Source organism: Pteronotus mesoamericanus, unplaced genomic scaffold (genome assembly GCF_021234165.1).
Source record: "Pteronotus mesoamericanus isolate MK-2021 breed Mesoamerican mustached bat unplaced genomic scaffold, CSHL_Meso_final contig_2, whole genome shotgun sequence".
Taxonomy (NCBI): domain Eukaryota; kingdom Metazoa; phylum Chordata; class Mammalia; order Chiroptera; family Mormoopidae; genus Pteronotus; species Pteronotus mesoamericanus.
This window is the reverse complement of record NW_026555084.1, coordinates 17,776,319-17,795,405: the sequence shown is the minus strand read 5'-3', so window position 1 is coordinate 17,795,405 and position 19,087 is coordinate 17,776,319. Positions and strand designations below refer to the sequence as shown.

Here is a 19,087-nt window from a genome sequence, read left to right as displayed (position 1 = left end):
AGCAGAGAATCTTGCTAAGTGGAACTCAAGGTCTTTGTTTCTCCACGCTGAGGTCAGGCATCTGGACAGTCAATGTGTATGAATGGATGGGTGAGAGAGAAACAGGGGCGGGGAGAGGGGAGGGGGCGGCGGAGAGAGAGAGAAGCAGACAGACAGACACCCTGATCTGGAATAATGTCACCATTCCAAATGTGCCCGAGCTGAAGAGCGAGAGCTTTCGACTTTTTGTCCCAGCTCTAGAATAACCAGGTGACAGCCAGCCACTGGGCCAGTCACAGTCTCTCTCCGAGTCTGCATCCTGTTCAAGGGCTCGGTTCCCAGAGCCAAGGAGATCGAGGTTGGATTCTTAGCTCTGCATGACCTTGGGCCGGTTATTTAAACTCTTTGAACCTCATTTGTGAAATGGGCAATTTCTCATGAGGTAGCTAATGGAGTGGTGCATGGAATATAGTAAATGCTCAATAAATAGTATATGTCAGCATTTTTACCGGCCAAATATCTGTCTCACCCTTCTCATGGGCTGTTCAAAAGATGAAACAAGAGATGAGGAAAGAAAACACGTTGTGATATAAACGGCACTTTACAGCTATCAGGTGTTATTTTAAAATTATCATCATGATTATTGTTTTGGGTATTAAGATACTGAGCAGTAGATAATGTTTTCACAGAAGTGCTCCTCACAGTCTCTCTGGGTAACAAGGGATTGGATTCGAAAGGCTATCTTCCATGAAAAAGGGGGAAAAATAGCCACAGTCTTAGAAAAACGAAGCTTCCCAGCCCTGAAACAGAACAGGTTCATTACTCAGTGAGGATTAATTAGCTGTCGGGTATTATTAAACGTTCTCACTCTCAAGATCCATGCAGAACTGAAAACTCTGAAAGGGAGCGGGAGGTAATCATAGTATGGGGAAGAAAAAAAAAAGTCACAATTGCTGGCAATGCAAATTTCAAGAGCAGAGCATGTTAGTAAATTATAGTCTGATTAATATCACGTCAGCTCATTCTCTGTTTGGAGTCATTGTTCTGAATCTACAGTCTTCAGGGCTGCCTGGTTTTTTCTTTCCCTACCACTGGGATCAAAAAGGAAAGGAGGTTGGCCTTTCCAGGGTCCGCAGGGAAAGGATGCTGGAGTGTGGCTATTTACCCTGAGAAGCAGGATAATTGAAAGCCAAGGAGAGCAGTGGAGGTGAAATCGGACACGAGTATTTACAGTATTATAGCAAATGTGTCTCCCAAGTTGGTACAGTAACTGTTGAAATGATTGGTCGGGAACAGAGGCTCATAAAAACAATAGCTGGAAGGAGGTTTAGAGATGATAGAGCCCAGGGACCACCGACCACCTTGTCTCCACCATCTGGGCTCATACTCAAAATGCGGACCCCTCTGGACCACGCCACTTGCTGAAGAGAGTCCCTGGGGCTGCATCCTGGGAATCCGTATTTGTAACTAAGACCATTGTCACAGAACCGCTGCCCTTGTCCAGCCCTCGGCCGCTTAGAAACTGAGCCTGGAGAGAGCAAATGTGATTCACTGGCGCAGGGTCACTCATCTGGTTAGTAAGAAAATAAGGACCAGAATCAGGATTTTCTAACTCAGCCCCACGGTGGGGCCTCCTTCTGTGTATAACAGGTACAGGTCCACTTCCCAACGTTACTGTCATCCTTGGGGGACAGGCGATTTCTAGTGGAAACTTAAAGCGAGGCCTTCTCTCCTCTTCATCATGGGGATGGCATCTCCGGGGCCAACGACAGATACAGGAAATGCCACAGGACGTCATGGGCAACGAGGCTCATTGTACGGACTGCGGATGGCAGCTGAGAAATCCCCTCCACATAGCAAACAAGGGCAAGGTGACACGTAGGCAGAAGTTCACGGTGTAAACTTCCCCGTGGCACCCAATCCACCTGCTTCCCTACAGGGTTATAAAGTCCTGAGGGCTGAAAGACTGTCTTACTCCTTTTGTATAGCTAGCATAGCGTGTGTCACTTAGTAGAGATCAATGAATAGTTTGTAAATACAACAGTATAAAAAGTATATGACAGGAAAAATGAATATGAATTTTTCTCATATACATAGGCCTATTAACAGCAGGGGGCAATAACAGTCACCATAATAATGATGATAGTAACACAAAAACGACAGCAGGGAACTCACATTACTAAAAGCTTCCTGTGAGATATGACAGAGGCTAAGCTCTTTATCACACACAATACAGCACTGAATCCTCACAACAGTCCCAGGAAGCAGTGACTGTCATTGTTCCTGTTAGGTAGATGCGACATTAGAGGCACAAGGAGTTTAAGTGACGTGCCCCAGGTCACCAGACACAAAGCAATGGAGCCCAGTTCTAACCCAGGACAGACAGACTCAATGTGTATACTCCTCAGCGCTCTACCCTGCAATCCCCAAAGCATGTGCATTTGGAGCATCGCCGTGGTCCAGTGTGGTGGACCTGCTGGCGGTCCACAGGCTGAACGCACAGGCTGGCAAGAGGAAGCCGAGTAGCCAATGCTTGCTGGCTCAGAAAGGGCTCAAATGAAGACCAGATACTCATTTAGCACAAAGTAAACACGTGACAGCCTAGCACTGTGGCCAGTAAAGAGTCTGTGCTCACACTGCTTCCACTCCATTAACAGATGAACAAATGAACACACAAATTAGTGAACAAATAAACAGGCAAGCGAATCAGATGCACAGCAATCGCTCAATTCCCATATCAGCTTCTAAACCTGGGGCGACAACCTCTCTTCCCCAGATGTGCTGCACCGTCCCTCTTCTCTGTTTTGGGTCTCCGTAAGCGCAGCTGTTGTCTGGAAACACGTTTGACACGGTTTGGAAAGTCCCTAGAGGCTAGGGCTGGTCCCGACATGCGCCTGCTTTCCTGCTCACGCTGAACACACCCCAAACTAAACTCATTACCCAGCCTTGAACCAATTTAACCTGTATCTGGAGAGCCCTCCCTTAAAGTCCACTTTTGGAAATCTATTTTTAACACCACTTGCCTATGAGACCTTTCCTGGTCTCCCAGAACCAATGTAATTTCCTGTCCTTTGATGAAACGGCAACTCTCTCTGAGTCTCACTGCATTTATCTCCCTCTATTTAGTGTCATAATCATTTGTATATTAGTCCTACGAATCCCCTTTCCTTCCCAGACTGCATTTCTGGAGGGCAGGAAGGCAGCTACTCAGACTAATAGCAGAGATCATTCACGGAGTCCTTGCCATGGGTAAGAGCTTTCCGCCCTCCCTGCGTTTCAGTTTTACCCTCATCTATCCACGGGCAGTGAAGATAAGGCTCACTGTTTTGCATTTGGAAAAACTAAAAATAACCAGCATGACTAACGCTCAGAAAAGTTAAGTGCCGATGGGAGACACTGGTAAGCGGCAGAATTCGAACCCAGCCTTGTTAGATTCAGAAGTTTGTGTTTTGAATCACGTCTCCAACCTTCCATCTGGGTAGTCCCGTTCCCTGTACCTTGGGTACAGAAGGCGCTTGAAACATTTTAGGGAATGCGAACAGGCAGAGAAGCTAAGCATGGAGTGGCACATGGCAGTGACTGCGGGCCACAGGGAATGCACGGAGTTGTGGTCAGTGGAGCCTGGCACCCGTCCAGAGTCTCGGGTAGGTTGTCTCTGCTGGATCGCCCTCCCTCTCCCATCAGAGTTGCCACCTCCATGGCACCCAGCATGGGGCCCACCTCAGGAGCCCTCACCTTGACAGTGGTAGCCAAGGACTCCCCAAACCAGATGCTGGACTCACCCGCAAGGTTGTGATGGTGGCAGGGTCCCGAAGCCGGCCCTCCTCATCTTTCAGATTGTAGCCTTCCGGCCTCTTGTCACGCTCGCTGACTTTCCACAGCTTCACAGTTTTGTCTGTGGAGGGCAGCCAGAGGACATCAACGTTACGGTGAAGGAAAGCTGGGAAAGGAATTTTTTTCCTGGGTGGGGGAGGGGGCAGGACCGGGATAGGCAGAGGCAGCAATGGAAGAACGGCCACGGAAGCTGGCTCCGGTGCAGACGGGCTGTGGTGCACACCTCTTGTGTCCCTGGAAGGCAGAGGTCATGTTTCCAAACAAAAACACGTGCCACGTGGAGACAAATGGTCGTCCTCACAGTGGGCTGTGAAATCGACAACTTATACATTAATTTCATTCATTCCATCAAAATATTTATTGAACACTGAATAATAAAAGAGCAGCCACACATACAGAATTAACTACGTGAGCACTTTGCACAGTGAGTTGATTTAATACCCACAGTCACCCCGAGAGGTAGGTACTATTATTATTCCCATTTTTGTGTCCCATCTCACTGAACACTGCCCTTACCGTGACCCGAGAGGCCCCTGCGACCTGCGCCCTCTACGTCCTCACCCTCTGCCACCTCACTGTTCCCGTGCTCCTGCCACGTGGCTTCCTCACACTCCTCGCCCATGTTAATCGCACTGCTGCCCCAGGACATTTGCATGAGCTGTGCCTTCTACCAGGAGAGCCCTTTTCTCTCTTTTTTTGACATGAGTTTTTTCTTTGCTGCTTCCCTATGTCCCAACTTCATGGGGCCTTTCCTAACCAACCTATATAAAACGTTTTTCTTTATCATTCCAGAGCCCCTTCTTCCTTCTTTTCCCTCAATGCGATTTCTCTACGAAACAATTTATTTATTACGTCTCCCTCACTAGAATGTAAAAATCCATACAGAGGCAGGGATTCCGACTGTCTTGTTCTTTACCTGCAGCACTAACAACAGTGCCTGGGCCATAGCAGGTGTGCAATGACTCTGAGCTGGATGAATGAATGAAATCTCACCTGCACAGTGCATCTTGCGAGGAATACTCAGGGACGTGAAAGAAAGGCGATTCATCAAAATGCTCTTTTCCCCTTGCAGTCCCCACCTGGAAACTATGTTTCTCACCTTGGTCCTGTCCCCACACTTGGTTTATACCACTTGCTGACACCTGTCATTCTCTTGGGCAATAAGACAGGGTGAGGAGTCCAATGCCTACAGGGGTCAGGCAAGCCAGGGGAATGAGTGACAGGGGCTGGGGGCTCCAGGGAGCTGGAGGCAGCATGTCCCACCTGCGGACGTTCAATTCCACTTTATAAGGAAACATGTTCAGGCCAAACACATCGTGTCTGCAGGCCTTGGGAAGCCTTCCTTACCAGACCCTGCGTTCGTGCCTTGTACTTGTTCTAACTCCTCTTCTGGGAGGCAGGGACTTGGGCGCCTTTTCTGAATCTTCCTCTATGGCTGCACAAGGCAAGAGTGGAACCAGGCTCCCTTGGGCCCTGTCCCCACGCCACCGCGGCCAGCGATGTGGCCAACGACTGCGATTCCCACAAGGTGTGCACTTAACTAGTCTATCTTGACGACAAACAAATGGGAGTACTGGATTGAGCAGGGAGAAAACGACAGAATGCCCAGTTAAATCAGCATTTCAGATAAACACGTAATTTCTTCGTATAAATATGTCCCCAATATTTTAACCTTACCAATAAAGACGCTTAACTTCTCTGTGACTCAGTTTCTTTATTTGTAAATTAAGGAAAACCATGTCTTCCCCATGGAGTTTTATGGGGATGAAATGAAACACTCTGTGTACAATGTGTAACTCGGGGTCAGGGTCTAATTAACGGTTCCCGAATGGCAGTTATTAGAATTAGCAAACTGGGCAACTATTCTGCTGTGATAACACGTTGCTCTGACAGCATTAGCTGCACCCAGGACAGTGCCAGCACATCCCACGTCCTCTCTGTAAGACTGGCAGGGCAGAGAAGCCCCCCGCCACCTTGCCTTTGCTACAATTCCCTTTCTCTTTTGCCCCCTACTTTTCCTTCCTTCATCTCCCCTCACCAAAAGCCTTGTCCTCAGAGGTCTGAACGCACCCCGTTGTGAAGTGGGCTTTCAGCAACAATCTGGATAATTTAACAGATAAGTGCCTGTTTCCTAAAATCTGGGCACCACTTGGGCTGGTCCTGTCTGCCGCCAGGCCTGGCACGCGCCCTGGCTCCTCCTGGGACAGCAGGGGAGGGAGCCCTTCCCAGGGGCTGGGGTGACTTCAGCACTTTCCGTTCGCATGCCAGGGCCCCTCTGGGCCTGCCCCGTCTGGATATCCTGCTCTACACGGACTGTGGCAAAAATGAAGCATCGGCCACATTTATACAGTCACTAGATTAGCTGCTGCTCGGCTGTGACTTAGGAGAATCCAAACCAGTGACTTCTAACACCAGATATTTTCAATTGCTTGGCTTTGCCATGCATCCATCCTATTTGTGAGGCAATTCTTTCCTTACAGTGTTTTCTAATGAACGATAAATTGCTACATAGAGAAATGGAGAAATCAAGGTAAAGCATAAATAAAAAAAATCACTGGTAATTTCTCCAGTCAGGGACAATCGTTGTTAACATTTGCATAGGCCTTTGTAGTGTTTTTTTCCTATTCACTTTCTTTGGGGAAAAATAAAAACCTATAATAATATTACATATTTAGATTTTGTATTTTTTCATTTTACTCTCTTCTTTTTATTACACAAGTGGTACATATAATTGTAGAGAATAAAAAATGAGGATAAAAGTAAAAAAAAATTTAAATCTCCCTCAATTCCACTAGGCAGAGGTCTATCTATTATGAAAATTTTACATATATCCTTTCATTCTATTTCTGTGTACAATTATATAACTGTTTTAAATAGACATAGTAACAGTGTTTTTTCCTAATGATATCTATCTATTCCTAAAAGTATATCATTTATAATTGTGAGCATTTAAAAATTAAGGGTATAATAATGGGAGATTTATTAGTAAGTTATAGAAGAGTCATATGGAATTTTAGAAGAATATTTAACATTTAGGAAGCTATTCCTATTAAGTGTTATATTATTAAATAAAAAACTGGCTGCCAACGATATATGACATTTGTGTTAAAGAAAAGAACCCAGATTTATCCACGGCTCTTTGCTGTTTTCTTTAAAAAAAAAACATTAACAATGGTTCTCTCTGTAGGGAACACTTTTATTATCTCCATTTTGCTTCCCTATTTTCCAAATTTTAAAAATAATGAACACATAACTATTTTTATAGCGTGTATACTAAATCAAATATACCTTCCCTTCTCATCATAGGTATTAAGAGAGAAGTAGGAATACAGGTAAAGCAATGATTTCATCTCGCAAATAATTTCAAGGGCTAGATCCACAGTTGAATGTTGGTTTTATTTTTCACTAAAAATTGTAAAGTTGGAGATATATTCTAGCAGATAAGCACATTTTAAAAAAAAAGATAATTGATGGTGCATTCAACCCAATTCCCCATGGCTGGGTTGCCTAGAGTCACTCCTGACTTTATTATCACACAATGTTTCTTGACTCCCTTTCTTGGAGCTTTGTGGATAAAAAAAGTCCGAGGAACATGTGGCTGTTACTATGAGTAATGACTTTTTCTATCTTCTGGCTGACTCTCTGAGTAGTTTATCATGACTTGTGGCAGCTTTTAAACACAATCTTATCATCTATCTTCATTTTCTCTTTCATACAGTAATTCCAATTGTCTTTCATTAATTTTCGCATGTTAACCTATTTGGCTGGAGGGGAATTCTCAACCTCAATATTAGTATAAAAAAGAGAATCACAGAAGAACATGGGAATTTTTCTTATAAGAATCATTTGGAGATGCATTTGGCATATGAAGTAGCATCCCAAATGGGAAGATAATATCCTTGTTAATCAAAAAACTATTTAAAAACTCAATTAACAGAACATTATGCTATATAATTAATCTTCATTGCATTCCACTGATTTCTTTCCCCCATCCTCCAACAAAGGAGTTAATATGCCTTTGAATTCTATTGTAATAATCAATAGGCTAAATTTCATAATATAAAGTAAGCTAGCCCTAGCAGACAATCAGACACCTTCTCTGCCTGAAGTGATTAAGTCACACAAAATCGTCAGAAGCCTTTTTTATACTAAGCAGTGTTGAGTCTGCAGAGCCTTTGAGTGAAACTTCAACAGCAAAACTAAGAGGAAAGAAACTGAACCAAAGTCATGTGGTTTGGCTTTCAGGAGACAGGGTCAAAAAAATAGAACAATAAATACAGTTATGAGAAAGAATTAAATGACTTGGAATCTGGAAAAACAGATGAGTGGAAATCTGGTCATGTTGAGATAAGGCATGCTTGAATAACTCTAAAGTGGCTGTTTTAGAATTGTTATTTTTTAAATGCGTACACTGGCTTTATATTTAAGGGATTTTTAGTTCACATGCATTAAAACAATCCCCTTCCTTCTTATTTTTTATAAAATTAAAATAAAACTCATTGTTAAAACTTAGAAAATAGAGTGATAAAAGAAACTCATTTATAAGTCACCCATAATGCATCATCAAAAATTAATCACGGTAACCCTTTAGGTGCGTTTCCTTTTAGTCTTTAAAAATGCTAATATATGTTTGATCATATTACATGCACAGTTTGCATTTTTTTCACTTGACCTATGAGCATTTCTCTTTCATTATAAACGTAGGGGACAGGCAAATAGCAAATCCCTAGCTTTCTGATTTCTACTGAAATGTGCACTCCTCACAGACTCACACACAGGATGAAGTGGACCACTCTCCAGCTGATTTGCTTGGGAGAGGGTGTTTAATTCTTATCCATTAATCCTCTTAATTGTTATGCTATTCAATTAGCACCCTTTAATATATGATTTTATTCTCAATTGTTTGGAGCATAGATGGCTTCTTTCAGCAGGGGCTTTAAGAAACTTCAGGGTAGGTAATTCTGCTGAATAAGGGCTTATACCGAATTCACATGGCATCTGAGTCTCTATTCAACTCCCAACCTTATCTCTCTCCGACCTATTTATATCAACTCCCCCTAAAACAACAAGTGGTGTTAGATGAGTATAGAGGGAGGAAGAGAAAGAAACCACTTTTTCATCAGTTCTTTGGTGAGGTCCCTCTCTCTTCCTGACCTGTGCTGAGAGAGCTTGACTGTGTCAGAGAGATAGAGACCCCCCCCAAAACCCCAAAATACATCCACAGGGATTCATAACTTCTATTCGGTGTGCCAAACTCACAGGAACGCACGTTTCCTGAAATGTGTTCCCGGAAGAACATTCAGTGAATCTTAAGAGAGGAAGTCCCATTACAAGAGCACCTGGAAATAATTTGCATTAATTGAAGACTGCAGATAACGGGGTCTCACGTCATTCAGCCAGAAATTTGCGCTATTTAAGAATAACTGCTGTTTATGAGGGCCTACTCTGTCCCAGGCCCTCTGCTGGGCACCTCGTAAGTACTGTTGCTAAGTTTTCTGACAGCCCGCAAGGTGAAAAAAGAAAATTGAGTCTGAAAGAGATTGAAATACATGATTGAGCTGACTGTGTCTCTGCAAATACCCGACAGGAAAAGTCAGTTGCACGTACCATTAGTAGACAGAAGGAAGTAGGCTGCGTTCTGCTGAGGGAGCCATCTGATTTTATTGATTTTTTCTTCTATTTCTAAACTCTTCAGGTAATCGAACTCGGGTTCATGGCTCTGGAATGTGCTGTAAACATTGTATTCACCCCTACGATGAACCTGATTTTTACTCTGTAGGAAGGGGAAAAAAATACACCAAAGATGAAATCACATGAGCATCTCCAGATTCACCAATTTCTTACTTTTCTTTCTTTGAGCAACATCATCAGGGGTAGGATGGGCAGCCTTTGTCCACGTCGGATGAGGGCAGGACTGTGAGTACCCCAAGTTTTACCTTAGCTCAGAGGCCTCCAAAGCATCTGATCTTATACCTCTGTTGGTGAGTATTAGTACCTCCGATATACATATATTTATAAATTATGTGCATGAAATATATGATGACGGTACACCTCATAACATACACATAGGCTAGAAGTTAAAAGAGAACATAATTTTAAAATCAATATAAAATTTAAAAAATCAATATAACTAGAAGTTCTGATATTTCCTTTTTGCGCCCTCATGGGTGTCTTGAACACCCCTGGGTGTGAGCCATCCCGCCCTGATGTCCACACATACTTCTATCAATCCTTTACAAAGAGGACAAGGCTATAGCCTCCATATCTTTCATTGGCTGTTTAAAATCTCACCAGATTCTTACCGACTCTCTGAGAGGGAGGCAGAGGAGAGAAATTAAAGAGCCTCAGAGATAGCAAGGTCGCAGGACTTCTAAATAGTAGACTTGGGCATCGGCTCTCTCCCCAACCCCACCCCTCTTTTCTAACGTGGGCAACAAGACAGACAGGAGGGGAGATCAGGAGTCTTTACCTCTGGCTTTCCCTCAGCTCTGATTACACAAAGTGCAAACAGCAGGAGCTAACTAACTGGGAGAATGAACTGCAAGGGAACAGGGTTTGCAGAAAGGGGCAAGACAGAGAAGAAAGGTGGAGAGAAGGAAAAAGAGGCCGGGGGAGGAGAAGAAAGAAAGGAGAGGAGCGGGGGAGGGAGGTTCCGCCCGCGGCCTCGGAGCCTGACAGCAAGAGTGCCAAGAGCCAGGCTTTGGAAAACTGCGCTCAACAACTCAAATGCAGGTCTCCTTAGACCTGTCATAAAAGCTTGACTCTTAATAAAGGCTCTAAAAATTCTATTTCTGGGTGGATCCTGAACATCCAAACCCAAATCTCGCCTTCCCAACAGGTACTAACACCCAGGCGTTAAAAATGACTGGGGAAGGCCCTGAGGCTCGCTCCCACAGCACACCCTCCAGGAGGCTGCCTCTTGAGAAGTCACTCACGGGGGTGGAGAACAGACTTGTCCTAGGTGTTGCCACGTGGCTTTGTTTCTCAGGTTTAGCGTCCGTCCGTTTCAACCCCAAGCCTCACCACAAAGCTAAACACTTAACGGTGCCTTATTATGCGGGACATTTTTTTTTTTTTTCACTTGAACTAGACCACCCTCCTTTGGAAAATGTGTCCCCTTCATTCTACTAACGAATCAGGCTTCCCAAGTATTTCAGTCCATTAAAATAGGTGAAACCTGTACACAGTGAATGGAAAAATGTGGATTGGAACATTACCGACAACATGCTGCCCCGGATAATTTATGCTAAATAGCTTCTCCAATTCCTCTTTATCATCACTATGAACTTAATTGGATTTTTTTAAAAACTGAAGATGAAGGTTTGAAAACCAGCGTTAAGAGGATTTTCAATGCTGACGTACTTGCGACTAGCCTGCCTACCGCAGAGAGAACCAGTCCACCTTAACAATAAATTTATATGAGTGTTGATTTGGTACCATCCAAATCAGACTGTCAGTGTGTGTAGTATGTGCCAGACCAATTAGCACTCGGCAGCTCTGGAAAAGCAGGAAAAATTCCAGGTCACGAAGAGCTATTAGTTCCTACTTGCCAACCACATTTCCGTGGTTCCAGGGCCAATGGAATAGGCTGGGTGCCTGATTTAACGCTGAACACTTGAATTTATACAGAACCCCGAGGGGTTCTGATGCCCTTATAGAAATTAATTGCAAATAATGTGCAATTACCAAATATATCACCTCTAAATGAGGCTTTCCTTTTCCTTTTTCTTTTTTTGACGGGAGGTGGAACATAAATGGCTTTGAGGCACAAAACAGGCTTTCAATTGCTAGGGAAGCCTCTGGTGAGATCTTCCTCCGGCGCTGGGCCCCCCCTGATGCTGCACTGGGCAAATCCCACAGGCAGGTCGCAGCAGATGGGAGCATCACTAGAGCACAGAGTGGCCTGCTGGAAGCGCTAGGACTGTGCCAGCCGAGGCCCAGGGAATCAAACCGGGCGTCATTCCATTCCAACAAAACAGAGGCAGACACCCCCCACAACTCAATTTATATGAAAAAGAGAAACAATTCCTAGTGGACCCTCAGTCCCGGAAGCGACGGGCTTTGAGAGATTCAGTGGAAGTTAGGACGTCTGCTCACAAAGCATACAGCGTTCAGCTCCCGGGACCTTGGTGTCACCTACAGTGAAGCGAGTGCCCCCTGCATTGCTCAGATGTCATTCTGTGGCACTGCACTCCCTTTGGTGGGGTGAGCTATCATTTTCTTCTCTACTGACCCAAGCTGTCCTTTCACAGCTGTTGGCAAAGAATGATTTTTTTCCCCTACGTATTCTGTAGGAGAACCTGAAAAGAGGGGAGATTTCATTTTAATCACTCGAGGACAAATTTCACTCCAAAAGGAGGAGCTGTGCTCAGAAAGCACCCTTGACATTTTGCAGCTCAGAGATGTGAGGTCGTGAGGTTGCCTCGAATGTGCGATACCCAGGTTTGAAAAGACAAGGCTGTGCCCACGAAAGACTATTTTCAGGTGCTTTTACAAACTGTAGATGTTAATGACTTTTTGGCAGTTTTTAGTCTGCTAGCAAAGCAGCAAGGTTAAGGGCGACTCGTGAGGATTAAAGGACCGTAGGAGGCCTCCTTTAAAAAGGGAAGAAAGGGGGCATTTTGCATTCACTTGCCACTTACCTCCTGCTCTCGTTGAAATATTACAACCCGACCCCCCTTGTCCCCTGTCGCTAGTAATTCTCCCGTGTGGTTGAATTCTACCGTAGAGATAATGTCAGCTGAAAAGAAGAAGACAAAGGCAATTTAAGTAACTGCACACTTACTTTGAAATGGTAGATAATAGACATACTTTTCTGCGCATTTAAAGGCTCAGGGCTTTGTGTCTGCAGTGGAATTTACAAGGGTTTTATGTTCTGTATTTCAAGTGCCACTTCTAGTGGCACTTGGGAAAGTAAATTTCCTAGAGGCCCACACTGCTTTGTGGTCTCTTGGAACATCTGTTGAGAACAAAAGGAAAAAGCACATTCAGACCCTTTAATTTGGGGCAAGAGAAAACAAATTTCTTTAAGACCCAGGGAAACGGCAATTTTCTTTGATAATGTCTACCAGCCACAGAGCCTGTACCCCATCCTGGACTTTGGGCATTTCCCCTTCTTCGACACCAAGGCGCCTCCCCAGGCAGGTTGCAGTGGTGGCTATGCAAATGAGGGCTGGGGACTGTGATGAAGCCAGGCTAGGAGGTCTGGAGCTCAGATGTGGAAATTCACTGGCAACCTCTGCAAGTGGGAAATTCAAGGAAGGCCCCCCGCAAATGCTCCAGCTTGACCCTTGCTCTCTCTTTTCGGGTGAGCCCAACACCCCTTTAGGGAAGAGCCTGGCCTTCTTGCAACCCCAGGGGAAGGGTGTTGAGAAAACAGGGTCATGAGGTCAGAGGGGAGAGGGCAATGTGTCCCCCGCATTTCCAAAGAGAGAAAACACACAGGCGCCAGGAACTCAGATCACAGATAATTGATGGAGGAATGCCAGCCCGCCGAGTCTTTCTTCAGCGATGGTGACCCCCAGAGGGATAGGACAGGTAAATTACCTATGATTGGATTTATTAGGGCTATTTTTAGAAAAATGTCAGAGGTTAATTCTTGTGCAATTATTCCCCTGCAGGGCTCCGACAATTGCTACTGAGAGTTCAAGTAAGTTTTGGTTTTGTTTTTTTTTATAAATAGGGGGCAGGGGGGTTATGACTATGGCCTTTGATGGAGGAACATTCTGAAGATTTTGTCCACGTGAGGGAAGCAAAGGGGAAACAGTGAGCTGGAAAACGAAGGCAACGGCCTCTGAGTAACTCACATCTCAGATCTTTAATATCATCCTTTCAGGATACTCTTTGTATGCCTGATTTATTCACGTAAGCAGTGCACGATGCTCCACCTCACGTATAACTGTCCTCCATATGTGAGAATGCTCCTAACAGTCACTCTCTGTGCAGAAGGAAAAAGACTAAGGCATAAGCCATAGTCCCTTTCAAGCTAAAAATAATGCGGCACATTTAAAAGGACAATTCATGATTTCTTGTTTGGGCCTCTTAGCGAACTCAAAGCTCCCCAGGGAAAAAGGGGCCAAGGTAACCCGGTGAAGGAGAAAGCTTGTGTCCCCTCTTAGGGGACAAGTGGCTGCTCAGTTTAAGCCAACTGTGGCCATGAACTACTGCGAGCATTGCCGGTGTTCTGATACTTTTAAAAAGAAGTTGGGGGCCCTGGATGGTGTGGCTCAGTTGTCTGGAATGTGGTTCCAGAAACCGAAAGGTCGCAGGTTCAGTTCCTGGTTGGGGTGTGTAGGGGAGGCAACCGAGTGGTGTTTCTCTCTCGCATGGATGCTTCTCTCCCTCTCTCTCTTCCCCTCCTTCGCCTGTCTAAGCCTGTCCTCAGACTTGAGGATAAAAAAATAAAATTTAAAAAAAAAGTAGGAAATCCAGATTTTTATGCAAACTCTCTGAAGTTTTCCAGATGGGCAACTAATTTTTTTTCAACACCAGGATATTAAAAAAATATACACCTGTCTATGGGCTGAAGATGGTGTGTGAGTCACCTGTTTGTGACGTCTGGTCTACAGTCTTCCTTTAAAAAAGATCACCCGTTCCTTACTCAACCGGAAATCTAGTCCATTCCCCCAGGAAAAGCCCCCCAGCTGAACACTGCCCTAGGGAAACAGGAAATAAGCTGCGCGGTTATTCAGTTCCTAAGGTGAAGTCAGAAGGCCTATTTTTATGAGAAGTGCGCACTTCGGAAAAAGCAAGCCCAACAGGGCTGGGAAGCCAACCGCCTCCAGTGAATCATTGGACCCCTTCTCTTTGTTACAGTTTGTGCATCTTAGCACAGCACTCTCACGCACGGAGGAGAGCAGGCGGCTGTTGAATGTCTGCAGTCGCCTCAGGCTGCTCTGCTTGGAAAGCACCTGAGTTCTAGGATACACTCCTTAGCTACTGCTTCTGGCCTTCCAGTGAGTGGTTAGCACTGGGGTTATTCACGGAGCTTCCTGACTTGGGTACAACCTCAGGGAGAAGTGGCTGTTTCTTTTTACCTTCAGAATTCTGTCAGGACTAAGGGGTGAGTCAAAGCTCTCAAACAGCTGAGAAAAAGGCTAGCGGGGAGCAATGGGAGGGTGGTGCGGGGACGGGCCTGGGGGGAGACGGGCCCGGGGGTTCCCGGCGCCGCGCTCCCATCCTTGGGCAGCTGATGCTCTTCCTCTCAGCAGCAGTTTTAACACAGACTCTGGAGTCCTGGGCGGCCTTCAGGGGCCACGCACTGGGAACTAAAAGATGGGCCTCTCCTTTTGGTAAAGTTGGGTATCAGAAGCGTTAAGTAGCTTTTTCCAAGGTCAGCCTCTGGCTCAGTTTCCAAGGGTGTGGGGAACAACACTCCCTTTCTCAAGGGTGCCATATACATTGTTTCTTTGCCCAGACTTTCTGTGAAAATGTCTTTATTCTCCCTTTAAGATGCACGCAGGTCAAAACAAGGTAGGGCTTTTGTTCTTTAACTCAATAATTCTCAGACACGGATCTGCTCATTTATTTAAACCACTCATCACCACACAGGATGCATAAAGCATCCTTTCTGGCTCCGTGAAGGACACACCCTGAAAGGTTCCTGCCCTCCAAGTCACTCCAGCTAAAATGTGCACCCCTCCTTGCCCCGCTGCACCCCATTTCTACCACCATGTTCAAAAATAACGCATCTGCTCTCCTGCACTCAAGCTCCTACCAATGAATTCTGCCTGCTCTGTCTATTTTTATTCACTATTCCCTTGGCCTTTATAAAGGAATACATTTTCTTTTGTATTTGCTACATGTCTTTCACATGTGCACATTACCCATATTACTTAAAAATTGTTAGAAAAAAAAAAGACTGGGCCCCAAAATACCATACCTAGAGCCCTTATCGTTAGAGTAACACCTTAAGGTTCAGACATCATCCCCAAGATCCTTCTTAAATGCAACTGTTGCTTGGAAGCTATGGCACATTTTAAATCATGAGGAACCATACATATGCCATTAGAATATTGGTCACATATAAGAACAAAAAATTGCATCCTGGAAGGAAAATGATCAAAGGAATACTGCCTGCTAGAGAGCGCACGTCCAGGCAAGATGGTGCAGTGGGGTCGTGACCCAGTCAGGACCTAACACAAGGGCGCCAGGTGTGGGGATTTGGAAGAGCCAGGCACAGGAGAAAGAAAAATAATCATAATCAATACACACACACACAGAGAAGGATTCAGGCTCAAGTCTAAGCCACGCGATTTAAGCCAGTATTATCAGAGCTCTGCAGTATGGGACATCAGGCATGGTCCCCGCTAATAAAAACGTCCCTTTTGTTTTCCAACTGTTATCAGTACTCAGGCTATGTTGCCCTCAAGAACCTTGTAAGAGAAAGGATGATGGGCACGGCGGGATTCTGAATTTCCTTAGGCCTCTTTGCAAGTCCTCACTTTTCTTATACCCCTGCCAGCCAGAGGGTCTATATATTAGGTTGTTTACAGCTAGCCATTGTCTACCGTCCTTCCGAACATTTGCCATTGCAGCTCGAGTTAAAGCCTGATGTGAACTTTCTTGTTTCCTGGCTCATTTATCACTGCTAAGCCAGTAGGTGTAACCAGAATACGTTACTGCCCCATCCATCTCTGTGTATCTTCATCTATGACTGTTTAATAATTGATGCAAAACTCATGAATCATCCCACATTCCAATTTCAAGATACTGAAACTTCTGATACAAATTCTCTTGTGTGAGCGTCATGCTGTTTGGTAGAGCAGTTTCAATTGGAAAACTTAGCCTCCCTAACACAAAACAACTTTTATAGAACTAGGATATGGCGAGAAAAACAAACTAGCAAAATTAGAGACAAGAGTGTCATCTGAAATCATGGTCAAGAGAAATCAATTCACCAAGTTCAACAACATTTTGGCCTTTAAATGACCAGTTCATATAACACAATTTTATTAAATGCCTAGCCTTTCATGTTGTTGAGCAAAAAATTTTAAACAGAGCATTTTTCCTCTGTTCTACAGACTTGTGGACCAAGTGCACATCTTTGACTAAAAACAAGAAAACTGAAGCCAAAAGCAGTTACAGAGGTCAAATGTAGTTAACGTGATTTTTAAAGGAAATAGGACATTTGCCCTGTTCCACATCTATTTGTGTTGATTTAATTTCCACAAGATGGTGGCCCGGTAACCCCATTTCTAGTTCAATGGGCATGGCTCAGACCAATTTTTTTCTTTTTAAAAAGTAATCTCAGCATCCCACAAAGGTCCCAGGCTGTTAATTCCATACATGAAGTCTCCCTTTACCTGAATAATGGAAACTGACTTGGCAGTTCTATGCATGTGACGGTGAGGCGGGGGATAGAGGGCTCCCCGCGTCTGTGCCCTAGTTGCCCGCAGTACCACGCTCGGCTGGAGCCTGTGTAATGCCAGCACACCGGGCTGAGGCAGGCCCCTGGATCAGTAGGCTACGTACAATTAAAATAGCACCAAATGATGACTCAGCTGCAAGTTAGAGAGGACCTAAACTCAGCCTCTCTGAGGGGACAAGATCTTACTGACCAGTCAGGTCGCTGGTGTCGGCCTTCTCAGCATCAATCCTAGGCAGAGGGATTGAAATGAGAGGGTGATGCAATTCAGCCTTCAGGACCCATTAAACATTTTATCTTTCATCTGAGACACATTTGGTAGATAATACTATAAAGTGTTTTACCCTACTTGAATCCGCTAATTCTACCTACTCATGCGTGGCTTTCTCCCTGATGGTCAATTTGAGCGGGCAGAGTTTTCTGTTTCTTCAGCTAGGACCAGGATATCAACAAGGACAGAAAACAGGTTTCACAGTGGATGGCAATGGTGGGACGGCGGTACTAAGTTTGTGTCAGAAGGCTTTGGAAGGGCCCTTCCAGCCTGAAGTGCCGTGATTAATTGGCAATGGGTCTTGCAGTGAGGGGAGGTAGTATCTCTGTCCTTTGTCATCCCTACACAGGGGCTTCTAGCTAGACTGGCAGTGACTTTGTAGATTAAACAAATGGGACTTGGGCTTCCCAGGGGGGAATTAAAACTACTCCTTTCGTCTACATAAAACTGTGGATTCCTTTCTGGATTCTGTTCACAGTCCAAAGTTCAGCATCCATTTTTTTTTTTAATGAGTTTTACTCTGGTAAGTTTTGATAACTGAAATAGTGTGTTGGAACATATTTCCTCCCGAAAATTGGAGGAAAAAAGAAGTCTGATTATGGCCAAGCAAGATACGCCGCGGACTGCCACTGGGATTGTTCCCAAACGGCCTTGCTGATGGGAATGTACTGTAAAGTTTAAAGAAGAATCAGGCAATTAAAATGTGTGTAAGATGATCATGACTTTGTTAAAGTATTTTCATTTCAAAACATAGCTCTTTTAATGGGTAAAGTAATATACTCATTAAAACTTCCATCAATACCAAGAAGATGCTTAAAATATAAAATAGAATTTCCCTCGCAAGCTGACCCCTGAGACATAAGAGTTAAGTCCTGTAAACCCACAAATATTTATAGGGAGAAGGTCTATTGGGGAGAGTTCAAAATGATATTACTTTGGTGTAGAATGTGGATGGTTAATTTATTTTCTTATAATCTTTAAAAATTTTTTTGTGTTTTCTTATTTTTACCATGACCATAAATACACACACAATTTTTACTTGTACACAACTTCAATTGGTTTTTCCAAACTAAGTAAGAGGTTTTAGCATATCTCAGTGAATTATTAAATTTTTAAAATAATTTAAAAAATTTCTTTTTAATTCCCATGTGGTAAAATTCACTCACAGTGGCACACAAAATTTTATGGGTTTGGATAAATGCACAGAGATGTGTATCCACCACCAGCACCACGATGACACAGCACAGTTTCACCACCCAAAATGTGCCTTCATATTGCCTCTTGGCAGTACGTAATTTTTCAAAAGGAATAAAATTATGAAAATAAAATGAGCTGACAGGAATATAAGAGCTTCCAAAAATTAAAAACACGGTGTAAATACAAGGTCTTGATACTACTGGTCTCTACAGATATGACTCGACTCCATTTGGAGCCAATGGTCATTTCCTCACTACTGAGAATGAAAGATTTTATTTCTTTAATCTCACTGCTTAGACATTATCACCATCCTGTTTTTAGAGTGGTAGGAAGCTCAATTCATCAATATACCTTTGCCAATCACAAAGGTTTATGCGTGAAGTTCTCTGCCCTTTGTCTTTAAATGGGACTATGTTTGAGTCCCTGGTTTAGCAGCATTA

At 44.2% G+C, this 19,087-nt stretch overlaps 1 protein-coding gene across 1 annotated transcript in view; it reads right to left on the bottom strand.

Moving 5' to 3' along the window:
- The window catches only part of PPP2R2B (protein phosphatase 2 regulatory subunit Bbeta), a 245,776-nt gene that overhangs the window by 80,692 nt on the left and 145,997 nt on the right, over positions 1-19,087 (bottom strand). The window contains exons 2-4 of the mRNA XM_054568224.1: positions 12,456-12,553; positions 9,421-9,586; positions 3,762-3,874 (exon numbers count right to left, since the gene is read on the bottom strand). Coding sequence (XP_054424199.1) covers positions 3,762-3,874; positions 9,421-9,586; positions 12,456-12,553 — 377 coding nt within the window. The remainder of the gene's footprint in view (positions 1-3,761; positions 3,875-9,420; positions 9,587-12,455; positions 12,554-19,087) is intronic.